The sequence below is a fragment of the Nerophis lumbriciformis genome, linkage group LG07, assembly GCF_033978685.3.
Source record: "Nerophis lumbriciformis linkage group LG07, RoL_Nlum_v2.1, whole genome shotgun sequence".
Lineage (NCBI taxonomy): Eukaryota > Metazoa > Chordata > Actinopteri > Syngnathiformes > Syngnathidae > Nerophis > Nerophis lumbriciformis.
In genome coordinates, this window is record NC_084554.2 from 25541693 (window position 1) to 25556948 (window position 15256).

At 42.4% G+C, this 15256-nt stretch overlaps 1 protein-coding gene across 2 annotated transcripts in view; it reads right to left on the reverse strand.

Annotated features, from left to right (window-relative positions):
• mtrr (5-methyltetrahydrofolate-homocysteine methyltransferase reductase) overlaps nt 1-15256 on the reverse strand; it is a 70285-nt gene that overhangs the window by 40291 nt on the left and 14738 nt on the right. For both annotated transcript variants that reach the window (XM_061965597.2, XM_061965598.2), the window contains exon 9: nt 3522-3564. In XM_061965597.2, coding sequence (XP_061821581.2) covers nt 3522-3564 — 43 coding nt within the window. The remainder of the gene's footprint in view (nt 1-3521; nt 3565-15256) is intronic.

Here is a 15256-nt window from a genome sequence, read left to right on the forward strand (position 1 = left end):
TAGCTTACTAAAGTGCAATTTTAAATTTTGCGCGAAAAATCCTGCTGAAAACGTCTCGGTATGATGACGTCGGGGTGTGACGTCACGGATTGTAGCGGACATTTTGGGACAGCATGGTGGCCAGCTATTAAGTCGTCTGTTTTCATCGCAAAATTCCACAGTATTCTGGACATTTGTGTTGGTGAATCTTTTGCAATTTGTTCAATGAACAATGGAGACAGCAAAGAAGAAAGCTGTAGGTGGGAAGCGGTGTATTGCGGCAGGTGTTGTGCCGGATAACGCACCCCTGCCGTAGAATGCACCCCCTGACTGTTTTGCCGGATAACACAGCCGGTGTTTCATTGTTTACATTCCCGAAAGATGACAGTCAAGCTTTACCATTGCCCTGTGGAGAACTGGGACAACAGAGACTCTTACTAGGAGGACTTTGAGTTGGATACGCAGACACGGTACCGTGAGTACGCATGCAGCTGTGGCTTCCAAACATTTGATCGCTTGCCCGTACGTGCGTGCCGCTATGTGCATGTCACGTACATATTTTTGGGTACTTAGGGGAAATATATGTGCTGTATGAACTTTGGGGAGGTGAACGGTACTTTGGGCTGTGGGATTGAGTGTGTTGTGCAGGTGTTTGAGTTGTATTGGCGGGTTATATGGACGGGAGGGGGGAGGTGTTTGTTATGCGGGATTCATTTGTGGCATATTAAATATAAGCTTGGTTGTGTTGTGGCTAATAGAGTATATGACTTGTGTTTATTTACTGTTTTAGTCATTCCCAGCTGAATATCAGGTCCCACCCGCCTCTCACAGCATCTTCCCTATCTGAATCGCTCCCACTGCCCTCTAGTCCTTCACTCTCACTTTCCTCATCCACAAATCTTTCATCCTCGCTCAAATTAATGGGGAAATCGTCACTTTCTCGGTCCGAATCGCTCTCGCTGCTGGTGGCCATGATTGTAAACAATGTGCAGATGTGAGGAGCTCCACAACCTGTGACGTCACGCTACTCATCTGCTACTTCCGGTACAGGCAAGGCTTTTTTATCAGCGACCAAAAGTTGCGAACTTTATCGTCGATGTTCTCTACTAAATCCTTTCAGCAAAAATATGGCAATATCGCGAAATGATCAAGCGCGACACATAGAATGGACCTGCTATCCCCGTTTAAATAAGAAAATCGCATTTCAGTAGACCTTTAAGTCATCATTCAGCAGAGTATTAAAATGTATTTCTTGCATTTTGTTTGTGTAAATAGTTTTTTTTTTCAACAAGCCGCTGGCTTCTTCAGTGGCAGAAGGTGGTGTGGTAGCAACAAGCGCCTGCTAGCTCACGTACGCCACCCCAATTCAGACTCGGTGTGTGTGGCGACTGAGGGCACTACAGCACCTCTCAGTATAATTTTTCTGTGTCGCCTGATGTAATGTCATACTTACATAAAAACCATTACTCAGGCTGTAGATTCTACAGTGTAGAAAGTCATGTTGTAAAAATTATCCTAGAAATGTAGTATTGGTGACATTGCTGCCAGCGGCGCGGAGTGCTGATTTGCTTAGGCACTAAATGACCCACCACATAACAACTGCTGGTACACTATAACTACATTAATATGGCTGGATATTTTGGCTCTAACCAATACATATACAATGCATCAAGACTTAAAGAAATGCTTATACATTGTGAAATATATGTTGATGTGTATGTTTTTGTATGCAGATGTTTTATTTCCTTGTGACACCTTCAGTCGTCTCTGATTACCGTGTCTGAAAAACTTTGCGCAAACTACAGATGGTCGAAAAGGTGCGTAGAACTACACAAGCTTTTCCGTATATAACTTTTCTATAAAACCAACGTTTGCGGTGGAAGTTACTTACATACAATTCACCCCTGTAACTTTTTTGTGCACAACAACCTTGATTAATGAGGTCCCTGGTTTCTATAATTTAAGTTTGCATGCGCACTTAGCAGTCAGGAACGTCAGCCTCATATCAGCTTCCTGCAATTCTACATACTCAGGATATTTGCAAACTTAGAGATTTTACGAAATAATTTTTTTTTTAAACAATTACAATCACACAAAAATCAGTGATGTAAGCACTCTTTGAGGGAAAAAAAGAATAAAATGTATATTAGCACAAAGTGCTGTCACGTTTACAATCTGCCACATCAATAATATACCATCTCGCTGAATACAAATAAATATTCCAGAACTACAACTGGCTTGTAACTAACAGTGTTGGGATTGTAATCATCCAAATGTGATTAGCAGCAAAGTAGACAGCCGCCAACATTGAGCCTCAGAGAGCGAACGGAGGCGACAACAAGTAAGCTTGCGAGATGGTTTGCTAACTCGCGAGCTTGTTTTAGTGCTCCTGAGATCATCCCCTCATCCTGCAACTCAGTGCGGCGTTTAGGCATGAGGAACGGCGAATATCTCCGGCTGAGGCAAGCGTTCAACAAATTTTGTTTAGATCGTATTTTTATTGATATTTGATTTAAAGAACGCGGAAGTGATATTTTGACAGTAAAAATGTATTTTGCGTTTTCATGGACATTTCTTGTGCCTGAAAAATGCATATACAACAGTTTCAATAAATCAAAAATGTTTTGTTAATTAATTATTTGTTTTTTTAAATGGCCCAGCCTCACCTGCCACGTCCCTAACGCATCTCATCTGCACCTGGATCAGTGGTACTTTGTGAGTATTTAGATATTTAGACCAGGAATATTCAATTGTTCCAGAAAGCAAAGGGCTTGAGGGGCCAGACTTCCCCCTTCACTATTACCGGTAGTCTTATTTTGTATATTCCTGAGAAGATTTGGCCCCCGGGTGCCAGTTGAACTGCCTGGTTTATACCCTTCTCGACTCTGTAGTTTTTTTTAAACAACAAGCGACAAATCAAATTACTTTTTCTGGTGTTATTAGACACTTTTGGAGACTAACATAAAAGCATGTATCGATCTTCTCATCGAGCAGCCTTTTCAAGTCCAATACCATCCATTCATTTACTACCGCCTGTCCCTTTCTGGGTGGCGGTGGTGCTGGAGCCTATCCCAGCTGCACTCGGGCAGAAGGCGGGGTACACCCTGGACAAGTCGCCACCTCATCGCAGGGAAAACAAAGATAGACAACATTTTTTGCACATTTTTTGGATGCTGCACCCAATAGAATGATGTCATCTTTTTAGTACAAGAGAAAAGAAAAAGCAATTTTCTATAGAGAATAAAGAGTTCATTTTTTATTCAGTTAACACCTTGACATGCTCTTTATTCATTTAGTCATTCAAACATTTGTATAACAAACCCATATTTGGCTTGAATGAGGAGATTTCAGTGTTTGAGTGTCATTTCTTTATGCAAAAACGAATTCAATGTCAGAGCACATTCTTGATTCGCTTCCTTTCAATTACTTCTTATTCTGTTGTCTAATGATTTGCACCAGTATTTGTGCAGCAATGAGACATTTCAAGGTATGAATTTGACGTACTTATCATGGTAATGAACAAATTATGCTATTTGTCTTACCTGGCGGCTGAATACGGCCTCGGCTGCAGCTTGGGGAGATGCTCTACACAAAAAAGTAAGGAAAAAGAAGGACAGCTGTCAATCATCCTGTTGTCTTACAAATGTTATTACCCATGAAGGGTATAAAGTAAAAGTCATCTTATTTTCAGGACACACTGCTAGTGCTACATTTAATGAAATAACAGGCAGTTGGAATCCCAAGCGTCCAGATGTGAAGCCAGTGGGAAGCAGATTGTTTATGCAAACCTTATTGCAAAGTCAGCCATGAAGGTGCCCTCTTTTTTGGGTAATAAGCAGCGGCGGATATCGCTTGTCACAGTAGCAACTGCTGCACCGCCGATGACTTAACGTGTGCAAGAAATGACTTCACTTACTTGAAACCTGTTATGTGAATAATAAATGAACCTGGAAGAGTAATAATAGTGAAGCAGCCCAGGTATCCCAAGAGCACATTCTTCAGCTAAATCGCTCGGAAAGACCAACAGCTGGACTAATTCTGCACACGCTCTTCCTCTGACACCTCTTAACAGCTCAAGGTGTTAGGGAGACAGCTCAGCAGTTTGATGACACATTCAATCAAAATGAATGGCACACACAGAACTAAACTTTGGAGGATGATGCATCAAAAAAGCACCATGTTATGGCTCGCCACCGGATATGATATGATTTGGTTTTGGATTATTACAACAGTGTCCTGTTTAACTGAAGAACGAAATATTATCGCTTAAGGAAGCTGTAGTGGAACCTTATACATTATGATTTTTCGAATAAATATGCCTCCAATGCTTGAAGACTGCAAATCTTGTGATACTATTGCTCAGTGAATTTCTAAAGCATGGGTGCCTATAGTGGGGCCCACTGGCCACATTTAAACAGAATATAATAAGATACTTGGCAAAAATTATGGAATTACCAGACCTGGAGGATGTTCATTCAGTTGGAGCGGTGTGGCTCAGATGGTAGAGCAGCCAGACAAAAATGAGAGGGTTTCTGGTTCAAGTCCAGCTTCCGCCATAGTCACTGCCATTGTGTCCTTTGGGCAAGATACTTCACCCACCTTGCTCCCAGTGCCACCCAGACTGCTTTAAATGTTGCTTAAGAATGCAGCTAGGATAGGCTCCAGCTTTGGGTCTCCAGAGAAAAAAGTGCTATTAACTGTAAACATAAGTCATTAATAATTCACAAAGTTGTTTAATTTTGTAGAAAAAAACATAAGAGACATGACACACAACTATAGCCATTTCAAATGTCAACTTTCTGGCTTAAATAAAAACACTAAAATAATTCAAGAATGTATATTTTGGTAGTAACAGTTTCATTTTTAGATCAATCAAGCAGAGTGAAAAATGTATTGAATCACTCAATTCTGAAATAATATTGTGGAATCACCCTGTAAATTTTCATTTCCAAAGCTAACACCTGCTTCAGATTATTAAATCTGTTCATTAGTCTGCAGTTACAAAAGTAGTTTTCACATCTTGGAGAGCTGTTGCTCCAGGTGGATTGACATGAATCAACATGCAATATTGCAGAAGATGTTGATTGTTCACAGTCAGCTTTGTCTAAAATCTGAACTTTTGAAGAAAATATGCACATTTTCACAGTCATTGATGACATGAGGCTGCATGTCAGGTAATGGCACTTGGGAGATGGCTGTCATTGCATATTCAATAAACGCACAAGTTTACTGTGACATTTTGGACAATATATCTTTCCATCAATGGAAAGGATGTTTGGGGATGATGACATATTTTCAAGATGATAATGCATCTTGTCCATGGAGTAGAAACTCTCCTTGAAGAAAGATACATAAGGTCAATGTCATGGCCTGCAAATAGACCAGATCTCAATCCAATTGAAAATCTGTGGTGGAAATTGAAGAAAATAGTGCATGACAAGACTCTAATCTGCAAAGCTGATCTGACAACAGTAATCAGAGAAAGTTCAAGCAAGATTGATGAAAATTCAGTTTTTCACTCGTTAATGCCCCAGGGACTGCAAGCTGTGATAAAAGCCAGAGGTGGTGCAACAAAGTACCCGTGGCATGTTAGTGTTTTTTGTTGAACATCCTCCAAGTCCATTATTTTTTCCAGGGGTTGTACAAAAGAATACAAATAAATAATACTGTGATCTAACAGTAGTAATAGAATGTAAAAACGATGACAGCATGATAAACTTTTTTTGTATAATTGCACCCTTATGATTATTAAAATGTAATAAAACATTGCCAGTAAAATGTCATGTTTTGTTTTAAGTCATGTTTTGTTTAGTTTCTGTCTTTTTCACTCCCTTGTCTGGTCACCATAGCAACCATTGGTTTTCGCCTGTCACGTCACGCACCTGTTTCACGTTTTGAGTCACGCACCTGCTTTCACTAATCATGTCCATAGTATTTAAGTTCAGTGTTTTTCAGTTTGTCTTTCTGACGACCTCACACCCCATATATGCTTCTGCACACTTATGATCCTTGCTGCTCTTTTTTCATGCCGGTTCCATGCCAAGTAAGTTTTTGTTTATCAAGCCACAGTTAATGTTTTTGTTTAATTGTTCATAGTTTATTCTCCGCCACTGTGCGCGCTTTTTGTTTATTCCTTTTTTTTTGATAAATATAAATAAAAAAATGTACCTTCATTCCCGTCTCGCCCGTGCCAACTTTCCGTTGCATCCCGGAAAAGCAAACACCCCGGACCAAGTCATGACAGTAGGTCGTCAGCAGACCCGCTTTTCCGCACGTAAGTTGGCCGATTTGGACAATTTGGATGAGGCTTCTTGGGAGGTGCTGCGCGCCATGGAGGCAGAGACGCTGCGCTTTTCCCCCAGGGAGCGCAGGGGGATGATGTGGGGGAATGGAGGCAAGTTGGTGCCGATCGGTACGTCACCTCAGCCACGGAAGCGCCGCCAAAGGCGAGGGACGTCAGGAAAGACTTCCGCGAGCCAGCAGGACACGCCGCTCCCACAAGCCCCGCCCCCTCCGGGCGGAAGCAAGCAGCAGTCTGCCCGGCTTCCCCAGGATGACATCACAGCCCAGGATTTTTTTTTCAACTCTTTTTCTTTTGAACACCCGCCTCCAACAAAAGACACTAATGGCATGACTTTGATAAATCATTATCAAAACATGTTTTTAGAGATCAGGTCCAATCAGTCCAAGCCACGTCCCATATTTCATGCCCCGCCCCCCGTCACAATTTTTTTCTTTTTTTCCGCCCACACAACCCCAGGTGGGGGATAAAAAAACAAAACAATTTGGACAATTTAATGGGGAAGTTTCTGCCCTCCTCCGCCCACCCCTACAGAGAGTTCCAGACCGCAGGGAGCGCGTCTGGTATCCGCCCCTTGAGGGGGGGGCTGGGGTCGGGAGCTGTGTTGGTGGGGTGGCTCGGCATCACCATGCCAAGCCACAGCCTCCAGCACGGCCGCCACCACCAGTCTTCCGACCTGCCAAGCCACAGCCTCCAGCACGGCCACCACCACCGGTCTTTCACCATGCCAAGCCGCAACCCCCAGCTAGGCCACCTCCACCTGCACCAAAGCTAGCACCTGTAGTTGCTCCACGGCTAGCACCTGTAGCTACTCCACGGCTAGCACCTGTCGCCGCACCAAGGCTAGCACCAGCTCCACTACGCCAAGACCCACCACGTCAAGCTCCGGTACCAGCCCCACGACGTCAAGTGCCGCCAGTCGCAGCTCGACGTCAAGTGCCGCCAGTCGCAGCTCGACGTCAAGACCAAGACCAAGACCAAGACCCGCCATGCCAAGACCAAGACACGCCATGCCAAGACCAAGACACGCCATGCCAAGACCAAGACACGCCATGCCAAGACCAAGACACGCCATGCCAAGACCAAGACACGCCAAGCCAAGACCAAGACCCGCCAAACCAAGACCAAGACCAAGACCCGCTAAGCCAAGACCAAGACACGCCATGCCAAGACCAAGACACGCCATGCCAAGACCAAGACACGCCATGCCAAGACCAAGACACGCCATGCCAAGACCAAGACACGCCATGCCAAGACCAAGACTCGCCATGCCAAGACCAAGACTCGCCATGCCAAGACCAAGACTCGCCATGCCAAGACCAAGACTCGCCATGCCAAGACCAAGACTCGCCATGCCAAGACCAAGACTCGCCATGCCAAGACCAAGACCCGCCATGCCAAGACCAAGACCCGCCATGCCAAGACCAAGACCCACACCAAGACCAAGACCAAGACCCACACCAAGACCAAGACCCACGCCGAGCTTCGCCGCTGGACGCGTCACGCCGAGCTTCGCCGCTGGACGCGTCACGCCAAGCTTCGCCGCCTGACTTGCCACGCCGAGCTGCCACGCCTGCCAAGTTGACGACGCGCCTGCCTCCTCGTCGGCTACGGATATGGCCGCTACCTGGTCGCCCGCCACGCCAAGTGCGCCCACCTCCCAGTCGGCCACGAATGTGGCCAATCCCTGGGCACCCGCCTCGCCTGCTGCAGCGGCGTTCCACTCGCCGCCGCCACTTGACTTTGCCTCGGTGGATTCGGGGCCACTTGGGCTGGTGACCCACCGCCATGTCCCCCTCCCGCCCTCCCATGACTTTTGTTAAGTTTTTTCTTGGACATCTGGTATCTGTCCTTAAGGGAGGGGCTCTGTCATGTCTGTATTATCATGTTTTGTTTTAAGTCATGTTTTGTTTAGTTTCTGTCTTTTTCACTCCCTTGTCTGGTCACCATAGCAACCATTGGTTTTCGCCTGTCACGTCACGCACCTGCTTTCACTAATCATGTCCATAGTATTTAAGTTCAGTGTTTTTCAGTTTGTCTTTCTGACGACCTCACACCCCATATATGCTTCTGCACACTTATGATCCTTGCTGCTCTTTTTTCATGCCGGTTCCATGCCAAGTAAGTTTTTGTTTATCAAGCCACAGTTAATGTTTTTGTTTAATTGTTCATAGTTTATTCTCCGCCACTGTGCGCGCTTTTTGTTTATTCCTTTTTTTTTGATAAATATAAATAAAAAAATGTACCTTCATTCCCGTCTCGCCCGTGCCAACTTTCCGTTGCATCCCGGAAAAGCAAACACCCCGGACCAAGTCATGACATAAAGTTAATAAAGATTTTATAACGGTGAGTTTGAACAAATGTGCTTCTTCAGCCTTCTGGTTTTGGCTACCTTCAGAGTGTGTTTGAAAAAAGTTATATTATTACCAACAGTCTGTAAGGCGGTGAATGTACAAACCCCGTTTCCATATGAGTTGGGAAATTGTGTTAGATGTAAATATAAACGGAATACAATGATTGGCAAATCCTTTTCAACCCATATTCAATTGAATGCACTACAAAGACAAGATATTTGATGTTCAAACTCATAAACTTTATTTTTTTTTTGCAAATAATAATTAACTTAGAATTTCATGGCTGCAACACGTGCCAAAGTAGTTGGGGAAGGGCATGTTCACCACTGTGTTACATCACCTTTTCTTTTAACAACACTCAATAAACGATTGGGAACTGAGGAAACTAATTGTTGAAGCTTTGAAAGTGGAATTATTTCCCATTCTTGTTTTATGTAGAGCTTCAGTCGTTCAACAGTCCGGGGTCTCCACTGTCATATTTTACGCTTCATAATGCGCCACACATTTTCGATGGGAGACAGGTCTGGACTGCAGGAAATTACCCGCACTCTTTTTTTTACGAAGCCACGCTGTTGTAACACGTGCTGAATGTGGCTTGGCATTGTCTTGCTAAAATAAGCAGGGGCGTCCATGAAAAAGACGGCGCTTAGATGGCAGCATATGTTGTTCCAAAATCTGTATGTACCTTTCAGCTTTAATGGTGCCTTCACAGATGTGTAAGTTACCCATGCCTTGGCCACTAATGCCCCCCCATACCATCACAGATGCTGGCTTTCGAACTTTGCGTTGATAACAGTCTGGATGGTTCGCTTCCCCTTTGGTCCGGATGACACGATGTAGAATAATTCCAAAAACAATTTGAAATGTGGACTCGCCAGACCACAGAACACTTTTCCACTTTGCATGAGTCCATCTTAGATGATCTCGGGCCCAGAGAAGCCGGCGGAGTTTCTGGATGTTGTTGATAAATGGCTTTTGCTTTGCATAGTAGAGCTTTAACTTGCACTTACAGATTTAGTGACAGTGGTTTTCTGAAGTGTTCCTGAGCCCATGTGGTGATATCCTTTAGAGATTGAAGTCGGTTTTTGATACAGTGCCGTCTGAGGGATCGAAGGTCACGGTCATTCAATGTTGGTTTCCGGCCATGCCGCTTCTCCAGATTCTCTGAACCTTTTGATGATATTATGGACCGTAGATGGTGAAATCCCTAAATTTCTTGCAATAGCTGGTTGAGAAAGGTTTTTCTTAAACTGTTCATCAATTTGCTCACGCATTTGTTGACAAAGTGGTGACCCTCGCCCCATCCTTGTTTGTGAATTACTGAGCATTTCATGGAATCTACTTTTATACCCAATCATGGCACCCACCTGTTCCCAATTTGCCTGTTCACCTGTGGGATGTTCCAAATAAGTGTTTGATGAGCATTCCTCAACTTTATCAGTATTTATTGCCACCGTTCCCAACTTCTTTGTCACGTTTGCTGGCATCAAATTGTAAAGTTAATGATTATTTGCAAAAAAAAAAAAGTTTATCAGTTTGAACATCAAATATGTTGTCTTTGTAGCATATTCAATTGAATCTGGGTTGAAAATGATTTGCAAATCATTGTATTCCGTTTATATTTACATCTAGCACAATTTCCCAACTCATATGGAAACGGGGTTTGTACACAGGTTGAGTGCTGACTGCTAATTGGATAAGCACAAGGAAAGGGCGGAGGAGCCAGTGTGTGTTGTGAGTGTACAGCCCCCATGGTATGCTAAGTATGATGAATACAGCTCATAAAAAAACTAAAATCTCTGAGTACAGATTTTATTTCTGCATGGACAGATTAATTTGCCAATAAAATCAATGGATTACAACTTGTATTAATTTATTAAAAAAAATGTTTTGCAGCTCCAGATTTTTTTTATTATGACTAAAATGGCTTGTTTGAAATGGTTGCCAAACCCCGGTTTAAACCTACCTTGCAAGTAGTTTGCTTTATCTACAGAACTGTTTTATCTCAAAAATGTGTAAAACTTACTTGGTCTCTGTGTCTACTTTATTCAGCCTAATGTCCCATTGTCATCCTCAATATATGATCATATTGAAAGATAAAACTAATACAGTCTTTAAAGATTTGACCATAGAGCAGCAGAAACATGTTCATGATTTCATTTAAAAAGGCCGCAGTCATTCGTAGAACATAATGCAACTGCTTTTGGGGAATTCATGTTTTTGTTCATGTTAAAAACTATTTCTGAGCATCAAGGAGAGTGCTTTGTCTTCACAAATGTAAATGTTTTAGTTGTTATCTGCAAGACACTTAATCTATTCCATCTTTTCAAAGAGGCAATTTAAATGCAAAAGTAATAGTTTAAAAATGAGATATAGAAATGTGGTCAAACATTGATCTATGAAGAGTGACTCCGCCTGCAGACAAATTAAGGAAGGTTGTTAGGATTGTGGCATTTAAAAAGCACTCCCACCAATGCTAAACTACACGCTTTGTTCATTTTGGATGAGAGTCCTTGCCAATTCATTCCAAACAGCAACAATAAGTGGCAGTGAACCAATAAACTCCATTTTCACTTTTGCTCATTGAGAGGTAAGTTCAAATATGTTGCTTAATTTTCAGCCTGCAGCTAATTTTTTATTAAAAGTAATTTATAATTAATGTGGCTGTTTGCAATTTGCTCAAAGTTTTCAAACCAAAAAATAGAACACGAACATCACCAAGTAACTTACTTACATTGCACAATATATTATTTGGCATATAAATAATAAAAAAACATTTCAATACAGGTTACAAAGGCTAATCATTTGGCTGGTGACGTACACTGAACAAAAATATTAACTCCCATTTTTCATATTTTGAAGTCAAAAGATCTAAAACATTTACTATACACATAAAAGACTTATTCCTCTAAAATATTGTTCACAAATCTGTCAAACTGTGTTAGTGAGCATTTCTTCTTTGCCAAGACAATCCATCCCACCTCATAGGTGTGGCATATCAAGATGCGGATTAAACAGCAGGAAAATTGCACAGGTGTGCCTTAGGCTGCCCACAATAAAAAAACACTTTGAAATGTGCAGTTTTATCACAGAGCACAATGCCACAAGTGTTGAGGGAGCGTGCAGTTGGCATGCTGACTGCAGGAATGTCCACCAAAGCTGTTGCCCGTGAATTGAATGTTAATTTCTTTACCATAAGTCGTCTCCAACGGCGTTTCAGAGAATTTGGCAGTATATCCAACCGGCCTCACAACCGCAAACCACGTGTAACCACAACTGCCCAGGATCTCCACATCCAGGAGGTGCACCTCCATGATTGTCTGAGACCAACCACGTGGACAGCTGCTGCAACAATTGTTTTAAGTAACCAAAGAATTTAAAATTAAAGTTAAAGTACCAATGATTGTCACACACACACTAGGTGTGGTTAAATGTGTCCTCTGAATTTGACCCTTCCCCTTGTTCACCTCCTGGGAGGTGAGGGGAGCAGTGGGCAGCAGCGGTAGCCATGCCTGGGAATCATTTTGGTGATTTAACCCCCAATTCCAACCCTTGATGCTGAGTGCCAAGCAGGGAGGTAATGGGTCCCATTTTTATAGTCCTCGGTATGACTCGGCCGGGGTTTGAACTCACGACCTACCGATCTCAGGGCGGACACTCTAAACACTAGGCCACTGAGTGCCAAACTGTGAGAAACCATCTCAGGGAAGCTCATCTTCATGCTCGTCGTCCTCATTGGGGTCTCGACCTGTCTGCAGATTGTGGTCGTAACCGACTTGAGTGGGCAAATGATCACATTCGATGGCATCTGGCACGTTGGAGAGGTGTTCTCTCACATTCAGGGCAAATGGCAGACAGTATGTGGTGTCATTGTGGGCGAACAGTTTGCTGATGTCAACATTGTGAATCGAGTGGCCCATGGTGGGGTTGGGGTTATGGTATGGGCAGGCGTATGTTATGGACAACGAACGCAAGTGCATTTTATTGATCGCATTTTGAATGCACAGAGATACTGTGACGAGATCCTGAGGCCCAGTGTTGTCCCATTCACCTCTCGTTGCAGTATGACAATGCACGGCCCCATGTTGCAAGAATCTGTACACAATTCTTGGAAGCTGAAAACATCCCAGTTCTTGCATGGCCAGCATACTCATCGGACATGTCACCCATTGAGCATGTTTGGGATGCTGTGGATTGGTGTATACGACAGCGTGTTCCAGTTCCTACCAATATCTAGCAACTTGGCACAGCCATTGAAGAGGAGTGGACCAACATTCCACAGGCCACAATCAACAACCTGATCAACTCTATGCGAAGGAGATGTGTTGCACCGCGTGAGGCAAATGGTGGTCACACCAGATACTGACTGCTTTTCTGACACCCCCAGACTCCCAATAAAGCAAAACTCCACATTTCACAGTGGACTTTTATTGTGGGCAGCCTAAGGCACACCTGTGCAATAATCATGCTGTTTAATCAGCATCTTGATATGCCACACCTGTGAGGTGGGAAGGATTATCTTGGCAAAGAAGAAGTGCTCACTAACAGATTTAGACAGATTTGTGAACAATATTTGAGAGGAATTGCTCTTTTGTGTGTATAGTAAACGTTTTAAATCTTTGAGTTCCACTCATGAAAAATGGGAGCAAAAACTTATGTGTTGCATTTATATTTTTGTTCAGTATATGTGGTGACATATTACGTCATTTCCAGTTGTATTATTTTCTCAAAATTGTTATGAATCAATCCATTGGATCTGGTTACCATACTTCCTGTTGTAGTATGTTTATACATACCCCTCTGTTAAAATGTAATAAGGACTTATTCTTCTGTTGTTGACATTAGCTCCGGGCGATACAACAAACTTGGGTATCGATCCCATACCAAATAGTTACAGGGGCAGAATTGGTCATACCTAAAATGTTCAGTATCAACAAATGATACAATTTTTGATAACCACTCTAAACCGAGAGTGGCAGTGTAACAATATCAATTTATATTAATATAAAAAAATGTATTCCCTTATAATATATACAAAATGTATAATTAGGTCTATAGGCCAAAATAACTAAACAAAAGCAAATACATCTATTGGCTCTTATTTTGCATTGTTTTGTAAACAATACAATGACAAAAAAATATTTTATGATAATAAAAAATATAAATCTTATAACTGTAGTATCGTTACTGCCTATTTGTATCGATCTGTTGAGGTTCAAGAGCTCGAGCTTGCAGTTAGCAGGCAGCATATCCCTTAACTGACGGGGAGTGTAGCATGTAGCTATTCCATGTCTTTAAGTCTTCCGGTGATAATAATACTTGTAAGAAAGGCCCTTCATTTGCCACCATGGAGGCGAGGATTAGTGATTTAGAAGCAGTACTGTGGAGGGACATTAGCCACTAGCTTGCTGATTTGGTCGTTCGCTTGTCGCTGTCAATTTTGCAGGACACAGCTAGACTGTGTCATTAACATGCATTCTCACGATAAAAGCTCTATCGTTGGCCAAATGTATATAATTTTTATCGTCTATCACACCACGCTAAGCGAGACCATAAATCACTCCAAACACCACCTTTACACCAGTGGCATTGTTCTTTTTCCCTGTGCGTATCCTGAAGGTTTAAACAAGGAAGAAGGCGGGTCACAATGATCGAACGCGAGAACCCTCTCAGAAGGTACCTAACCGTGACTTGCAGCAACTTTAATGAGTTGTATTATTAGATGCAGTGGTTTTCATATGCCCCGTTTTTTTAGATTTGGTTTCAGGCCAAAAATGTCTCGGTTTTTAAACACTGCCTTTGTTTTTCTGCTTTGTTTATTGAGTACAGCAGCAAAATAACCCACCATTAAGCCAAATAAAGTTGTAGCATGCAGTAATATAGTCCAACAAAAGCCATGTTTCCAGAGTGCCACTGAACGCACCTCACTGCTATGGTTAGTCTAGCCCAGGGGTCGGCAACCCAAAATGTTGAAAGGGCCATACTAGACCAAAAATACAAAAACAAATCTGTCTGGAACCGAACTGGAGCCTTATATAAGTGTTATAATGAAGGCAACACATGATGTAAGTGTCTTTATTAGCTATATTAGACTACTATCTAATTGACTGTGTTGCAGGCTGACGCAAATCTTTGTTGACAAAAATGTTCAAATGTAATATTTATTCTGCACATTTTTACAACATTGGAAAACATCACTAAAATGGAGGCTTTTCAGAGGGTGAGCTAACTCCTGGAAATTACTGGCTTAAAATGGCCAAAGATAAAGATGTGTGTGTTCCAGTTGAAGGAAACGGAAACTACAAATAAAATTAGCTCAAATATACCTAAAATATGAGACATAATGATGCATTATGTATATACAGCTAGCATAAATAGCATGTTAGCATCAATTAGCTTGCAGTCATGCAGTGACCAATATGCCTGATTAGCACTCCACACAAGTCAATAACATCAACAAAGCTCACCTTTGTGCATTCACGCACAGCATAAAAAGTTTGATGAACAAATAGAGTCAAAGAAGGAGTGGCATAAAACATGTCTTTCTGTGGCAGAATCAAGGAAAGTTGTACATGTAAACAAACTATGGTGCGTTCAAGGACTTCCGAAATTAGTAGGACAA